The following is a 17,737-nucleotide window of genomic DNA, read 5'->3' on the forward strand; positions in this document are numbered from 1 at the left end:
AAACAAAATGGGCAGAGCGTTAATTCCTGGCATTTGGGACTCGCCCTTTCGGCCAGGACAAAATGAACCGCGGTCAGTTTGGTTTGGTCAGTGTTATTCATGCCTTTCAAAGTGACCACAAGTACCATGCCGCTTTGAAGAAAAGAGTACACAAACACGGGCTGGCACAGGGCTGAACCTCACTACTATATTTGAGTCATTTTTTCCCTCCAAGTCCTTTTGGTTGAAACACACACACATGCACCCAGTGTGTTTGCATTAGGCTCTGCTGCAGGGCAAAGCTAATGAACGGCTCAACAGGAAATGGCGTTACAGTGCAAAGCAAAACCCGCCACTTCAGACAAAATGTGCTCAAAGGTTGCACAAAGCCTTGAATGTTAGCCTGAAGTGGACTTATTTTGGAGTTAAAATTTGGCGCATTGCTTTTTGGTTTGGCATGACAGCTATTTTTAAGATTGCAGAGCTTTGACGAGTGGTGGAAGAAGTATTCATATCTGTTACTTTAGTAAAAGTAATAACAGTGTAGAAATAGGTTACTCTATAACATCAGTAGAAGCCATGCATTCAAAATTTTACTTAAAGAGTAAAAAGGTATTAGAATTTAAATACAATTAAAGTTCCAAAAGTAAAATAGTAATACCAAATTACCAAATAGCAATACTGGCTCACTTCAGAATAATATAGGCTGTATTATGTGTAAACATTTCTAATAAAGGTGGAGCTAATTTTAACTGGTTTCCTTCATCTATATTAATAGGTCATAATTCATTTCTAATGATAATTCATCAAGTATATTTTGTAATAATAGTTTATCTGTAACTTGAAACGTATCTTTGTGGAGTAGGAGTCTAAAGATGCATAAAATGGAGTACAAATAACTTAAAATTGTAGCCTACATGTAGCACCTGCCCTGAAACTGACCAAACAGTAAAAGGTTGTCAGACAAGTAAAAATATACCTGAATACATCAATAAATAATTATATAACATTTAGTTCAATTAATGATTATATAGAAATACTAAATACAGGGTAAGTTCAATTAACATTGAGTGAAAATGAAACAAAGCTAGCAAGCTAACACTAAAACAAAGTTAGCTAGTTAATGCTAATTAGAGGTTCACAGAGGCTATTTTAATACGTTCTTAACATTATCCAAACTCAAAGTTTTGATTTTATGGTGTCAACCTTAACATTTAGCAGCTGATTGGTCTAAATTTAAGAAAGCATTTTTTTAACAATTGACTGAGAGTTTATGGAAACATAAAGATTTCGCCTATATTTGTGTTTACTCTTCATAAAAATAAACAGTATTATTTATTCGGCTAATGCATTCAGTTATATTATGGACTTGTCTGATACCTTGTGATTGCCTTTTGTTTTTGTTGCTCCATACACAGTTTGACTCTGTAGAGAAATCAAATCCAATTTGAATCTATTGCACTATGCAAGTAGAAAACTGCAGCTAATAAAGGGGGCATCAGGCCACTTGGCTTGCTTCCCGCCAAACTGCCTGAGACTCAGCGTTGAGTAGTTATGAAAGGAAGCAGTCATGAGGAGATGAAAAGATAGATGGGTGGAGGTAAGACGGAGAGAGAGAGAGAGATGAGGTCTCCCAAAGAGACCACTGGGAGGGGTGATGATGGGATGTAAGCAGGAGAGAGAAGTTTAAAGACTTGAAAGAGGGAGAGAGGCGGAGGCTGGGAGGGAAACTCCCTCCTGGTCAAGAACAACTGTAACACTCTCTGAGCTTCATATGCAGGATACTCTCGCTGCTGCACAGAGAGTGTGCACAAGAGCTGCCACAGATTTGAAGAAACGTCTCGCGTCTGTTGAGGATTACAATCAGGAAACAATTTCCTGGAGTTATCGTTTTTATAAATTGGATTAAGAAAGACATCTGGAACCCCTGGGATGTGTGGGTGGGGAGCAGTCTTGAATGGATGATTAAGTACTCAAGGATGACTGGATAAGAGCTTCCAGCAGCGATTGCTCCACAGCAGATGATTCTCATGAGGTATCTGGTCAAACGTTGACTCACTGCAGGTGTGAACTTCAGTTCCTCGTGAGGCCATGAAGGATTGGGAGCAAAGTTTAAGACACAGCTCTCGGATTTTGACTCCAATCTCTGGGGCACCTGCTCATCACTGAAATTGCTTTCCATCCTCCAAGTTTACAACTTCAAAGCATAGAGCAATCTTCCACAGGGACATAGTCTGTCTGTATTCAAAACACATTGGAAAAGGCTTATAATTATGCCTTCACTCTCATTATCTCTGTTTCTTCTGCTGCACGACTGAGAGGTGAGGGAGAAGTGGATCAGAGGGTGAGGAGCTTTTTTTCATCAAGATTAGAGAAGGTAGAAGAGGGAGAGAGGAAGGCAAAGGGGGGAGGGAGAGATAAACAGACAGTTTGAGGCGGTAAACACGTCCCGTCCAGAGCCAGCTCTCCTCTAAACACATCAGCCATAAATCAGCATCTGTCTGTGGTGACTCTGAAACAGGAGGACAAACCGGAGCACATAGAAAACACTGTGGTTGTCAGTCTGGAAACACTGGAGGAGAGATAAACTGAAAAAGCTGATTATTAGTCAGATTAAACTTCTCAATTTTCCAGCAGAGACGAAAAACAAGAGCAAGCCACAGTCATGGATGTCTCCCACAGCTTCTCTTGTCTTTGCAAGATGAAACAGAAGCACATGAGCAAAAGTAGCAGCAGTGCCTTCCAAACCAGATCCACCTCCAGACCCCACCAGCCTCTCCTCCACCCCAGGACCCTGCTCCTGCTGCCCTTGCTGCTCCTGCTCTGTCTCTCCCTGTGGAGCCAGCAGGCCGAGGCCCTGGTTCACTCCAGCTTCAGACGGCTCAGCGGCCGCGAGAAGAAGGAGATGCAGAAGGAGATCCTGTCCATCTTGGGTCTGCCAGGGCGACCCAGACCCCACCCGCCGCTGCGACCGCCCTCCTCTGCACCGCTCTTCATGCTGGACCTGTACCATGCCATGTCGGCCGATGGAGAGGATGACGGGAATGAAATTATTGTGAATGGACCAGGCATGGGGAAGTTTGGAGGGGCAGAAAGGTTGGCTCAGGTCAGCCATGCAGTGCCGACCCTCAGCACACACACTCCACCGCTGGGCACGGTGGTCAGTGAGGCTGACACGGTGATGAGCTTCGTCAACCTGGGTGAGTAAACAAGTTACTTAACACCTGCCATGAGGTGGATGATCCATGGGGACAGAGGCACACAGGAAGTGATGCAGTATACATTTCTGGTGCGTTTGGATGAGGGTAAACTGGCTGTGTTAACTTATCAATGGGACTGAAATTAAGAATCCAACATGTACTAATAAACATTAAAAAAAATCTCACTGAATTGGAAATCATACTGGAAATAGCAGAAGGGTTTGTCTCTCAAATTCTGTATTTCTGACAAGATAACAGATTCATTTTCAAATTCTGCACAGTTTCTACCCTTCTAATATAATAGTGTCTAGATTTACTGATTTGGATGATACAATGTACATTTTGGACAGATTGGAAAATAATACTGGTGACTCTACTAAAATAAATTTTAAAGGTGTTATTCTTTATCTCGAAAGTGATGTAAATTCAATTAATTTACGATAATCTTGTGATCCTGCTGGGTAAATTTCATGTACAAAAATCGAAGTCATCTTCCTCTTTAATCTTTTTTTTTTGACAGATTATTTAATACAGTCTCTGGAACATGTAAATACAAAGAAAAGTGTATCACTCATGCATCATTATAACCAGCTATTTGGTGATCTATCTACTACATCATTTTAAAATTACTCTCTCCTTTTTAAAAAAATGTCCCTAATTTTAGTCTATCATTTGTACTTTAGTGACAAAATGTGAAATCTGTGTCTGACTTTGTTCCATTTACCTTTTTAAGTGAAAAAAAGGAGGGAAAACTGGGCAGCAAAGGTGTCACCAAAATAAAAGCATGCAGCAGGGACGTCACACACTACCATCTTAAAGGAATAGTTTGACATTGTGGGAGTGTAAGCTTTCTTATAGGTAGCTAAAAGGACTGATACCACTCTCATGTGTCTATGTTTCATGAAGCTAGAGCCAGCAGGCAGTATCTTAGCATAAAGACTGGAAACAGGGGGACACAGCTAGCCTGGCTCTAAAGGTGATAAGATCCACCTACAAACACCTCTAAAGCTTGTTAATAGAGTTCCCCAGGGTTTTTCTGTAGGCCGACAAGGAAGTTAGCTTTGCCCTGGTTCTCTCATCAAAAGTCTATGGGATTTTTCGATTGGATTTTGCATTATTGCAGAAAGTAAGCTCTGTGGCAAACAATAGTATTACAATAGTATAATGTACTTACACGTTGTACTCAGCAAGAAATTCTTCTATGAGTTTTGAAGCCTAAATGCTATCGCTAAAAGTAAAAAGCTAATATTACTAATAGGCTATACATAAACTACACCCCCATCCCATCATTTAACATCCATACAGCCGCAGAGCCGTGTTTGGCATTATGACGTTTTGTAGTCTCATTTATCTACTTGTTATCATCCGGCTTTTTAAAGACATATAAAAGCTTCAAAATTCATCAGGGGGGTATTTACTGACGAACTTTATGTCATAAAACATCAAAGTCTTTCAAGCTTGTGTTAACCACAGACCTTGTTTCAGGCAGCTAAGCAAAATTCAGTCCCATTGACTTCAAGGCAAGGGAACCATCTGTGCAAAAATGCAAAAAATGCTAACTTATTTTCAGGTTTTAGGCAAGGAACCTTTTTAGATCGCTGCCTATTTTTACAGTTTAATCAGAGTTGAGTTGAGTTGGTCTGAGTTCGAAAGAGCAAGACAGTGGAAGTAAGATCTGTGGTTCGAGCGACAGTCATTACAGCCAGCAAAAAACGGCTTCATCCAGTGGATTTGAATTGAGAGATGAGCAGAGACATCTGGCCTCTGGTAAGATGGAGGGAAGTCACATGGTACCATAGTTCATTTACTCATACTACCCATGTTGCAATGATCTAAAGCTGATTGACAATCAACAAAGTATCCCTCTGCATCTGTACAAAAATCAATGTAAAAGTACACATTGTAGTTGTAGAGGGCCTGTGTGCCTGGATGTTTCATAGGCAGCTGCAGTGACGTCCTTGAGATATATGTTAGCCCCAAGTAAAACCACACAGTCGTTTTTTTCATTTCTGTCTTTGTAGAGACAAAACAAACTATAAAAATCATGTTAATTAGCTTTAGCAGTGCTGGCAGGTGGATTTTGTTACCTTTGGAAAAAGCCAGGTTAGGTGTTTCCCCCTGTTTCCAGTCTTTATGCTAAGCTATGCTAGCTGGCTGTAGCTTAATATTTAACATACAGACGTGAGAGTGGTATCAGCTAACTTTTAGCGAATAAGTGATTAAGTGTATTATACAAAATGTCAGGTTATTCCCTTAACCTTAAGTGGAGAACATTTTTACCATCAGTTTCGAATGACAGTGCAGTTTTTCATTTGGCGGTTTGGCTACAAAATGTAAACTCTGAGAGGATTAAATTACACCGTGTGTGAACTTGATGACACTGACACTGACATGTCGGTGCTACCGTTTTAGTTTCTCCGCTCTGCAAATTTCCACAAACATTCACCCCCACAGAGAGGATTAAAACCAATGTCAGTACGGCTGAACTATATTGGTAGGTTTCCATTTCAAGCCAGCATTCCTAAATCCACCAGCCTCGCTCCACTGCTGCTGCAGCCAAAGTGGGCTGAGCGTGGCTCCAGCTCTGAGTGGATCTCTGGTAGGATGACTGATAAAGGACAGGGGCTGATGATAAATGCATGAGGTACAAATTCTGATTAATAAACACAACTGGAACAGCTCAGATCTTCTTCTGGAGATGTTTCTACAAGTTTATTTATGTATCGCAATTCAGCATCAAGACAATTGAAAGTGCTTTACATAAAACATAAGAATTGAGACAGAGCTAGCCTGCAACACCAGGGGCCAGCATGCCCGGGGCCTTGTCCCTCTGGGTGGCGGCCCCACAGGGCAGCAACTTCATGTTATTTATTTGGGCTGAGCCTGACTGGGCCCCATGACCCAAGGCCTGGCCACCAAATGCTTGCTGGTGAGTTTCTCCTCCAGGTCTAGCTCTGGGGGCACCCAGTGTCCCCATATTGGGCGAGGTACTTGTGGCCCCAATATGCTGAATCATCTTGGTCTTCTTGATCTTCTTAATGGCTAGGGTGGTGGGAGAGTCTCGGGGAGTCGAAAGGGTGAAGGGCTTAGACATCCAGAGGGAGCTTGGAGTAGATCTGCTGCTCCTTCGCCTGAAAGGGGCCAGTTGAGGTGGTTTGGGAATCTGATCAGAATCCTCCTGGATGCTTCCTATTAGAGGTGTTCCAGGCATGTCCAACTGGTAAAAGGCCCTGGGGCAGACCCAGAACATGACGGAGGAAATACATATATATGTATATATATATCAAATGGCCTGGGAACACCTCGGGATCCCCCAGGTGGAGCTGGAAAGCATCGCTGAGGAGAGGGACGTCTGAAGTACTTTGCTCGGCCTGGTGCCCCTGCAGCCCAGCCCCGGGGAAAAGCTGATGAAAATGGATGGATGAGACAATTGCAAAAAGGAAAAATGGAAGGAGGAAAAATAAAGAATACGACATGAGGGAGAAACTGAGGCTCTAAATTTGAATAAATTACCCAAATTTTAATGATGTGGTTTATACGTAACTGGATATAATTGGTAATACTTCCAAGCAGGGACTCAGTAGTTTATACAGAGCTAAAACTACTAGTTGACAAGTCCATTCGTCTATCGACAGAAAATTATTTGCCAATTTTGATGGTCCATTAATTTATTATCTCATTTTTCAAGCAAAAAAAATGAGCTGATTTCCCACTTTGCTGACGTATATGAAAGTACTCTTGGGGTTTTCGACAGTTTGACTGACAAAAGTAACAATTGAAGCCTTTGGAAACTTGTGATGGGCGAAATTATTGATGAGTAATCTTTAAATAAACAGAAGATTAGTTGATAATGAGAATAATTGTTATTTGCGTCCCTAAATACTTAAGAAATACTGTTAAACACTGCCACCCAGATCCTGTGTGAGTGTTTCTGCTTCCGTCCAAACCACAGAGCAGCCTGACTGATGCCTATCTATGAAAGGGATAAAAATTAAACATCCTCCTCTCAATGGCTTCCTTCCTCGAGCTCCTCTGGAATGGGATGATGATCTGCACCCAGTTTACCGTGGGAAACATCATCTCCTCAGTGCTCGGGGTCTCTAATGAACTCACATCAAAAGACAGGTTTCTTTTTCTAAATTCTCCTCTGTTTTGGAGAGAGACGTGCACCCTGAAATTTATCAGTCAACGCTGCAAAAACACAGCATTTCAACCTCCAAAAACGCCACAATCTTGTAAACAAAGGTGACTCAAACGTGACTCACGCCTTTAATAGTGACCCACAGTGCATGCCAGTGTTTCCTTTTATATGGGGAAGCTTTTATTTTGTCGTGAAAACCTTTAAACCTCATCAAATCTCGCTGAACACATCACATAGACCAAGAGGACACGAGATAAATCTAGCAGAAAGTAAATAACCACAGGCTAACTGTGTTTTTGAATGTGTCTTGCATGCAACACAAAGAATCACAGTCATTCAACATACTTGTTGCTCATGATAAACCTGGATTCCACAATTACATTTTCCAGGCGTGGAAAAGTCATGGAATTTTGTTGTGTGTTGTGAAATTGTTACGATAATCTTCTGTTATGATAACCTTCACGTACGGCAAATTTCTTTTCAATGTTTACAATATTTTCACCGATGTGTGATGTTTTATTTACCATAACGCATGTTTCTTCATTTTCTCCCCACACTCTGTGTCTCCCTTAATGTTTGCCTGCAGACTGAAATTATGTTTGTATACAGTTTGAATCTGATATGTTTGAAAAACACTGGGTAAGTAGGGCAAGGGAAAAAAAGTGTTGTTGTGGGTCCTTGAAAAGTCCTGCATTCAAAATCTTAAGTAAAAGTACATAAGTATTATATCAAAATATACTTAGTGACTATAAATTATATAGTATTTCATTTTATTTAATTTTTTTTTTTTTTTGCATTTTTTTTCTCTTGTCTTGAATCTTGAGCTGCTTTTATGTGTAAATTTCCCCAGTGTGGATTAAATACAGTCCTATCTTATCTCTCTCTCTCTCTATTCTCTCTTATCTAAAATATAGCCTACTTCATTTGTGCAGTACTCTTTCTTATTTAATTCTTATTCTATTCTTGCATTTATACTAAATACACTAGTCTGATTCACAAATCTGTATATATTTTTTATATTTTGTATATATATGTGTACAATGTGTGTGGTATGCATGTATTATGTTATATATTGTTGCATATTGCACTTCGTTTTTACACACTTCTTTTTGTTTCCTTATAATTTCTCTATGCTTATATGCAGTATAAGAGCAACTGTCACCAAAGTACTTGTCTGCAGAATGGCCCATTTCAGAGTCATATATTTTTACGCTGCATTATATTTACTGATGTATTAATATGCACATCACTGTAATGTTGCAGCTCATCTGAATTACTCTGCTGTTTATATAATAATATATATTAATTTATTAGTTGAATTATATTTCTTACAAATAACCTAAATCTGCAAAGTAACTAAAGCTTTAAAATAAGTAGACTATTAGTATAAAGTAACATAAAATGGAAACACTCAAGTAAAGCAGAAACATCACAAAACTGTCTCAGGAAAACATACTTAGTTACATTCCACCACTGCTTATACGTTGGTTACAGTATTTTTCCATACATGTTTTGCGTTTGCCACCTGATCCTCTGCAGAGATGCTATACTGAGCTTCTATTTCTGTGACTAATCTAATCAGTATGTGTAGTTCATGTAAGTTGAATCAAACAAGCATGGGTGTGTGTTCCTACGCATATGTAATGGGAAGACACAGCTGGTTAGAATTAAAGGCCCCACTGACACACACCGAGAAAAAAAAAAGCAAACGTCCGAACCAAGATGAAAATACTGCTGTGGAGGGAGCGACTCTAAAAATACCAGGCAGGGCTGCAATTAGTGGTGTGTGTGCTGAGCAGCTGCTGTGGTTCAGGGCACTAAGTGTCTCTAATTACTGCTGCGTGTGTGTGTGTGCTGATATGAGCACGCCCAAACCATCAGGGGTGTCCTGTCCTAAGTATCTCTATTTACCATGCAGTGTGTATGTGTGTGCGTGTGTGTGTGTGTGTGTGTGTGTGTGTGCGCATGTGTGCCAAACCCCAGTGACCAGAGCTGTTTCGTGTCCCTGTGGGGTTCCACAAGGACACACACACACACACACACACACACACACTGCCACAGTGTTTCGGTTTCATATTTGGATTTAGTGTAGGACGGTGTGTGTTCGCCAGCTCACCTCTTGGTCTGTATATTGTTCTTTAACAGGAAGTCCACATCACAATGTGTTTCAGTCACTGGTTTTTAAAGTTTGGTGTAGTTAATAGGAGACTCCAGTGTTTTTTTTAAACCTAGACTTTATTTTCTCATGTTTTGTGTCTGAGTGACTCATGGGAACAAGAGTTTTTGAAATTGGTCTATTGTTGAGAGAGAGAGCACTGCAGTTGGCAGCAGCAAATGTGACACTTTTGATAACAATCTGAGTCGATCAGTGGCAAAAAAAAACCAAGCACTTAAGTGGAAGTGCATTGACGGTGCACAATTGTCCTCAGGATTATTGTTGCCTATTGTTGCTGTAGTTCACAGCTGTAGCGCTCTCACTCAGCTGATGAGGTGCCTTTAAGCAAAGCACTAAACTGTCATCCTTGTCAGTGGAGCGGAGTGCAAGATTTTGGCAAAGAAAAATTGGGTAAATAAATCTCAGAACTGGTGCAGTGTAAAACCTGGTGGTGGTAAAAATAACTCCTCCTCTCTTGTTCCCAGTTTTACCTACTGTGTTAAAACTGTGCTGAGACAAGGAGTTAAAGAATATATCTCTTCAGTGGTTGAATGTAACAGAGGTGGGAAAAGTATTTACATCTTTTACTGAGAGAATAAGCATTACTTCAGTGTAAAAACACTCAGTTATAATTAAAAGCCCTGCATTCAATTATTAATTATCTAAATTGGCAAAATAACCAGTAACCTAAGCTGCCAAATAAATGTAGTGCAGTAAACAGTGTAACATTTGCCTCCAAAATGTGGAGGAGTAGAAGTATAAAGTAGCATAACATGAAAATACTCAAGTAAAGTACAAATACCTCAGAATGATACTGAAGTACCTCAGTGCCACTCCATTAGTGCTTTTTAAAAGTGGCACCAGTAATCTCATTATATTTAACATATAATAACAATAAAGCTTTCTGTTCTATTCTAAATGTACCTGGTTACATTATACCACTGGAACCGAGTAAAGCGCTGTTGTTAAATCATTTGAGTGACTTGTATTTTACTTAAAGGAACAGTTTGACATTTTGGGAATACACACACAGGGTGCGCTCCAAATCGTATACTTTTTCTTTTTACTTTAAGTAGATGCTGCAGCTGTCCTTTAAATGGTACATACTGTTGGATGAAGTATGCACACAACTGAGACATACTACTTCCTCATTACATTACACCCTGAACTTTGACCCTGTTTCTCTTATATCTGTCACCTTGGTTCTGTTTGTATCTGAACCGTTCATTGAAATTACATACACCTTTCTCTGTCATTGTTATTTTCATAGTGATGTCATTTTGTTGTTGGTGATCTCTATGATTATTTCATTCATTTAAACTATTCATATTTCTGTTATGAATACTGCAAAATGCAATTGATGTAGTATAACATCCTGGTATTTTTGTCGTACTGCATTTGACATACTATTTATTGGGCCAAACGTAATCTTCCTCAGGCAAACTAAATAGTGTCTGAAAAATAGATATGAAGCTAGCAACTGGTTAGCTTAGCACAAAGACTGGAGATAGTAGAAACAACAAGCCTGGCTCTGTGTGAAGCCGACAAATTTCACTGAGCACAAGTACCTAAAAAAATCAATACTTTAAATGGTATATCTCTGTTGGAAAACAATGTAACAATGCATTACTTCTTGGCTTGGCACAGTGGCCAGAAAATCTACAACTCTGTGTAGAGATGCTGTCAGTCTAGCTGTCTGTTTCCAGTCTTTATGCTAAGCTAAGCTAACTGGCTGTAGTTTTATCCATCCATCCATTCATTCATCTTCTAACCGCTTCATCCTCTTGAGGGTCGCGGGGGGGCTGGAGCCTATCCCAGCTGACATTGGGCGAGAGGCAGGGTACAATCTGGACAGGTCACCAGACTATCACAGGGCTGACACATAGAGACAGACAACCATTCACGCTCACATTCACACCTACGGACAATTTAGAGTCACCAATTAACCTAATCCCCAATCTGCATGTCTTTGGACTGTGGGAGGAAGTTGGAGTGCCTGGAGAGAACCCACGCTGACACGGGAAGAACATGCAAACTCCGCACAGAAGGGCTCCCACACCTGGGATCGAACCGGGAACCCTCTTGCTGTGAGGCAACAGTGCTAACCACCACACCACCGTGCCGCCCCGCTGTAGTTTTATATTTACTGTAAAGTCTCGAGGGTGTTATTTATTTTAATATTTCCACTTGATGGTACTTAGTACTTAAGATAGAAATGCTGTACATTTTATTTTTGTTAATGTTTTTGAAAGCCTATTTAATTTCTTTACTGGATCATCATAGGAGTAAAGGAGTGAAAACTTCTCCCACCACTGTTCTCCTTCCTTTGTGTCCTTGACTCATCTCCCAGTGATCTCATCTCCTCCACACCTTCACACTGTTACTTTTCTTGCTCCATTTTCACAGTTACATCATTTTCTCCTCTTACATCTGCTTTAAACTAAAACTTTCCCCCTCTGATTCCTCTCACGCCTCGTTATCTGACACACTGTATCAGACTCTAAATTGCACAGCTGATCTTTGTGACTTGTGTTTATCTCTGATTTATGTCGATTTTAAAGATGACAGAACTTTATATTAAATAATCAAATATCTATCAATCCAGTAAGCCTCATGTAAATACCAGGGTTTAACATATTTGATCTCTGTCAGTTATGTGTTTGTATCTTTTCTCACTGAAGTGTGTAACACAGACATCTCTCTCTTTGCAGTGGAGCAGGAGCGTGACCTCCTGCAGCCTCGTCCGTACTGGAAGGAGTTTCGTTTCGATCTGACGCCCCTCCCTCAGGGTGAGACGGTGACGGCAGCAGAGTTTCGAATCTATAAGACCCTGACGATGGGCCAGAGGGCCAACCGAACACTGCACATCTCCGTTTATGAGATCCAACGAGAGAACAGACACAGGTTACCTACAGTTTACATTTTCTTTCCCCATTTCTTTTGTCCCCTCTCTCTATAAAACACTTTATAACTTTGTGTAGAATAATTTAATATTGAGAGACCATTGGAAGTTTAATCTGAACTATAACTGTGCCTCAAATGTATGTAGTTACTGTCACATTTTTATTAATTACATGCTGAATAATTATGATTTGAGACTGTAGACAAATACACCGGGACATTTTCTCGCACTACCCAGTGTTACACTCATCTTATGGTTTCCACTTCTAGTCTTTCTGATGACATCTGCTCACTTGCAAACAAACCAGTACTTTCATAACCCTCCCACTGACTGTGATCTAAATATAGTCTGACGCACAAATAAGATTAGATGCAAGACAGTTTTTATTCTTCCAGATGGAAGATTTAACCTTTATTACAGTGTTGTAGATCCCAACACTGGGGAAATCCTGTTTCTTCTTTAGTTTTTTAATGTTTGGGGATTGGGTTCGGGTGTGGCCCAGTAATTGAGCTCCATTCTTCAAACAGACTAACAAGGTTCAAGCCCTGCGTTTGTTAATATTTATCCTCATAAAATATACTTGAGCAAAAGTATGAATCCCCCAAAAGATCTGAGGTGCTTATCTGTAGCCGAGTCTGACCTTTGACATCTCCCTGTAAATTCTGGGTTAAAGTATGACAAAAGAATTTCCTGTGGAGACTGAGAGAAAACAAAACTAATGCCAGCTTTGATTTTGAAAAACACGCTGTCAGATGTGCAGCTAAAAACATTTTTCAGGTGCGTGCTTTTATTAACTGATTAGATGTACATTATTTTCTGTCTGTGTGCTCAGAGAACCAGAGCTGGTGCTGCTGGACATGCAGTCGGTGCCTGCAGGACAGGAGGGCTGGCTGGCCTTCGACGTCACATCAGCCTCCAACCACTGGCTCCTCCACCCCCGCAGCAACCTGGGCATACGTCTCTATGTGGAGACAGAGGAGGGTGGGTGTACCGCTGAACCGTCATAATCTTTTTTTTTTTTTAATGTACTTAATGGGCGATTTACACCTAATTATTTTAAAAAGGTTTATTTTGAAGTCGTAGAATTGCTGCTCTGTTTCTTCTCCCAGACCGCTCCCTGTCTGCAGGCTGGATCGGGCTGGTGGGACGCAGGGGCCCTCGCTCCAAACAGCCCTTCATGGTGACCTTCTTCAGGGAGAGTCAGGTGCCGTGTCGGCCGCCACGAGCTGTCAAGCCACATCCCCGCAAGAAGAAACCTAAATATGACCTCCCAGTCCCCAGCATCCATAGTGAGGCTCCAGGCTGTGTTGGAGTACAGCTCTGAATCTGATGCTTTCATGTTACTTGAATACTCTCATCTTTTGTTTGTGTCTGACAGTATTTCTAAATGTTTCGTCTTCTCTGCTCAGATCGAAGCCCTGCGAACAACGGAGGTCAGCCCTGTAAAAAACATGAACTCTATGTCAGCTTCAGTGACCTGGGATGGAAGGTCAGCTCCGACTTTAAGTTTAAGTAGCAGTAAATGTGAAGGATTTTTAATCTTATCTTTTACATTTCAGCAGTTTGATAAATGCAGGCAATATTGATCCTTCCTTATTTTCTGTCATATTATTATTATAATGATATATTTCTTAATATATAACGTTTCTTGAATTTCCTGACTGCAACTAAATTTCTGTGGTTCTGCTCAGGACTGGGTTCTGGCCCCCACTGGATACTCAGCTTACTACTGTGACGGAGAGTGTTTTTATCCTCTGGGCTCCTGCATGAACGCCACTAACCACGCCCTCATCCAGCAAGTGGTCAGTACAGTGACGACGCACATCTAACACACTGTTGCTTCATCCTGACATTAGACAAGTGAACAGAAAGTAGAATACTAACACATGCTGCAATACTGCCCCTTTTCCTGTGTGGGGCTATGGTGCTTTACGTACAGTTATTTCTTTACCTAAAGGGTAACTTGTTTATTTTTTTATGTCCTCAAATTGGTCCAGTATTGAGCAAGTACAGTTATTCAAGTGCTGTATTTAAATATTTGAGTATTTCCATTTAATGCTACTTTATACCTTCAGAGGGAATTATTGTACCTTTTACTCCACTACATTTATTTGACAGCTATAGTTCCTGGTTAATTTCTAGACAAAACAACATATGATTGGCTTTAGAAATACAATACAATGATATATATAAAACCAGCGGTTCACAACCCTTTTGGCTTGTGACAGTCTAGTGAAGACCCCTTGTCACATTTTAAAATTCAGCTTTGTTAGCAATTCCCCTGGGGTTAGTTAGCATTTATTCTCCTTTTATAATTTCCTTTTGCATCTATGGCAACTCTCAAATACGACCAAAGCAGAAAAGATTCACAATTTGTGTGGCAGAACTTTGGTTTTCTTCTTTCTTCTCCCACTGATCATCTCACAACCCCTCAGATTTTTCTTGTGACATTTGGAGGGGTCCAACCCCTAGGTTGGGAACCACTGGACTTAACTACACTGCCTGGCCAAAAAAAAAGTCACCACCAAAAAAAAAGGTCATACACTCTAATAATTCGTTGGACTGCCTTTAGCTTTGATTACGGCACGCATTCGCTGTGGCATTGTTTCGATAAGCTTCTGCAATGTCACAAGATTTATTTCCATCCAGTGTTGCATTCATTTTTCACCAAGATCTTGCATTGATGATGGTAGAGTCTGACTGCTGCACAAAGCCTTCTCCAGCACATCCCAAAGATTCTCAATGGTGTTAAGGTCTGGACTCTGTGGTGGCCTTTCATGTGTGAAAATGATGTCTCATGCTCCCTGAACCAGTCTTTCACAATTTGAGCCCGATGAATCCTGGCATTGTCATCTTGGAGTATGCCCGTGCCATCAGGGAAGAAAAAATCCATTGATGGAATAACCTGGTCATTCAGTATATTCAGGTAGTCAGCTGACCTCATTCTTTGAGCACATACTGTTGCTGAACCTAGACCTGACCAACTGCAGCAACCCCAGATCATAACACTGCCCCCACAGGCTTGTACAGTAGGCACTAGGCATGATGGGTGCATCACTTCATCTGCCTCTCTTCTTACCCTGATGCGCCCATCACTCTGGAACAGGGTAAATCTGGACTCATCAGACCACATGACCTTCTTCCATTGCTCCAGAGTCCAATCTTTATGCCCCCTAGCAAATTGAAGCCTTTTTTTCCGGTTAGCCTCACTGATTAGTGGTTTTCTTAAGGCTACACAGCTGTTCAGCTGTTCTTCGATTTGATCTCACCAAACGTTTAAGTGACCGCCGATCACGATCATTGAGGATTTTTTTCCGGCCACATTTCTTCCTCAAAGACGATGGGTCCCCACTATCCTTCCAGTTTTTAATAATGCGTTGGACAGTTCTTAACCCAATTTTAGTAGTTTCTGCAATCTCCTTAGATGTTTTCTCTGCTTGATGCATGCCAATGATTTGACCATTCTCAAACAGACTAACATCTTTTCCACGACCATGGGATGTGTCTTTCGACATGGTTGTTTAGGAAATGAGAAGCAACTCATTGCACCAGATGGGGTTAAATAACTTGTTGCCAGCTAAAAGATAATCGCCCATGCAGTAATTATCCAATAGGAGGCTCGTACCTATTTGCTTAGTTAAATCCAGGTGGCGACTTTTTTTTTGGCCAGGCAGTGTATCTTACCACATACGGAGTATGTAAAACCAGCGTCAGTATTAACGATCTAACGTCAGTATTAGGTGGACATGTGTCTCCAGAATGAGTAATTTTGCCTTTGATACTTTATGTACATTTTGCATGCAGGACTTTTGTGTTTAATGGAGTAATTCTACATAGTTGTACTGGTACTTTTACTTCCTAGTAAAGGATCTGATTACTCCTTTCAGTGTAGTAAATGGGCTTTAGTTTAATACCTTAATTATCAATATTAACTGCATTCCTCTCTGCTGCTGCAGGTCCACCTCCTGAAACCTGACGAGGTTCCTAAGGCGTGCTGCGCCCCCACTAAGCTAAGCCCCATCTCTGTCCTCTTCTATGACGACAACAACAACGTCATCCTCAAAAAACACCGTAACATGGTGGTTAAGACCTGTGGGTGTCTATGAGAATCAGTAAGGTTCCAGTTGGACACTGAAGAGTCCAAAGCCAATCAAAAATGTACATGGATGATTTTTTTCCACCCCAACAGTCATGAACTCTGCAGAAACCTTTAACGCTGGCTAATAGGTTGATTGACAAAGGTAGCAGAAATCTAATTTAACAGGTTTGTGATTATGTGTCAAAGTTCTGATTTAGGAGTTAATTGCAGTATTTTCTGGGTCTTTGGTATCTATGTCCAAATTAGCCAACTTTTCCCCAAACTGGGAAACAACCTTTTTCTGCCTTTCTTAACAGCAAATTAATTCAGATGTCATCTCCATAGACAGGTTTAAATGGCAGATTACACGGCAGTACATACCTTTAGAGATGCCTGTTTTATTTTTAACAAGAAAGAAATTAAATGAAAGCACTATTATTGTTGCAACACAAAGGCTATATAGAGAGAAAATGTAAAATTGTATTGAAATTAATAAAAAATTACTTACACTCTCTTGGCTTATGGTTGTAATTCAAAATGGCTGAAATGGGCTGAAGAATTCTAGTGGCTTAGTGTAAATGATACATCAAATGTCAAATCAGTGAAGTAAATGTGAGTTTTGGACTGTTGGACTTAACAGAACATTGGGTTCTGTTGGGTTTAAAGTTCTGTCACAGACTTTTTTTCACAATTATCTGACATTTTATAAACCAAAGGACTGGTCATGAAAATGTCATCAAAAAGCCAAAACATTAAAACCACTGACAGTTGAAGTTTGATTATTTGGTCCCAGTGCATTGTTCTGCTGGGAAACCTTTGGGTCTGGCATTCATGTGGATACTACCTGACATGTTCCACCCACTCAAACACCGTCGTGGACCAAGTACGCCCCCTCATGGCAACAGTACTCCCCAATGACAGTGGCCCCCCAGCAGAAAAAAAGCAGCATGCCTCACTACAAAAACTTTTTAAATTTCCCAGGTCCCAATCCGCTCAACAATTCTTGTGTGCGCCGGTACCCCAGATGTACCCCCTAAACTAAGGTTGGGCCTCCTTGGATCGGACTTGGATGGAGTGTCCTGCGGTGTCTGGCACCAGTGCATTGGTGGCAGATCCATTTAGTCCAGTGGGTTGTGAGGTAGGTTAATGGCACCTGCCACAGGTGCTCATTCAGATTGGGATCTGGGGAATTTGGAGGCCAGGTTGACCCTTTGAGGTCTTTGTCACGTTCCTTGGGCCATTCCTGAGCGACGTATGCAGTGTGGCATGGTGCATTATCCTG

General features: G+C 40.9%; 1 protein-coding gene across 1 annotated transcript; it reads left to right on the top strand.

Moving 5' to 3' along the window:
- The first annotated feature begins 1,770 nt into the window (after positions 1 to 1,770).
- bmp8a (bone morphogenetic protein 8a) lies at positions 1,771 to 16,964 on the top strand. Its single transcript, XM_033637773.2, has 7 exons — positions 1,771 to 3,179; positions 12,187 to 12,379; positions 13,210 to 13,358; positions 13,487 to 13,666; positions 13,787 to 13,866; positions 14,069 to 14,179; positions 16,334 to 16,964. Exons 1-7 carry the CDS (start codon positions 2,645 to 2,647, stop codon positions 16,481 to 16,483), a joined length of 1,398 nt encoding a protein of 465 aa, XP_033493664.1. The 5' UTR covers positions 1,771 to 2,644; the 3' UTR covers positions 16,484 to 16,964.
- The last annotated feature ends 773 nt before the right edge of the window (positions 16,965 to 17,737 follow it).

This window comes from Epinephelus lanceolatus, chromosome 16 (assembly GCF_041903045.1).
Source record: "Epinephelus lanceolatus isolate andai-2023 chromosome 16, ASM4190304v1, whole genome shotgun sequence".
Taxonomy (NCBI): Eukaryota; Metazoa; Chordata; class Actinopteri; order Perciformes; family Serranidae; genus Epinephelus; species Epinephelus lanceolatus.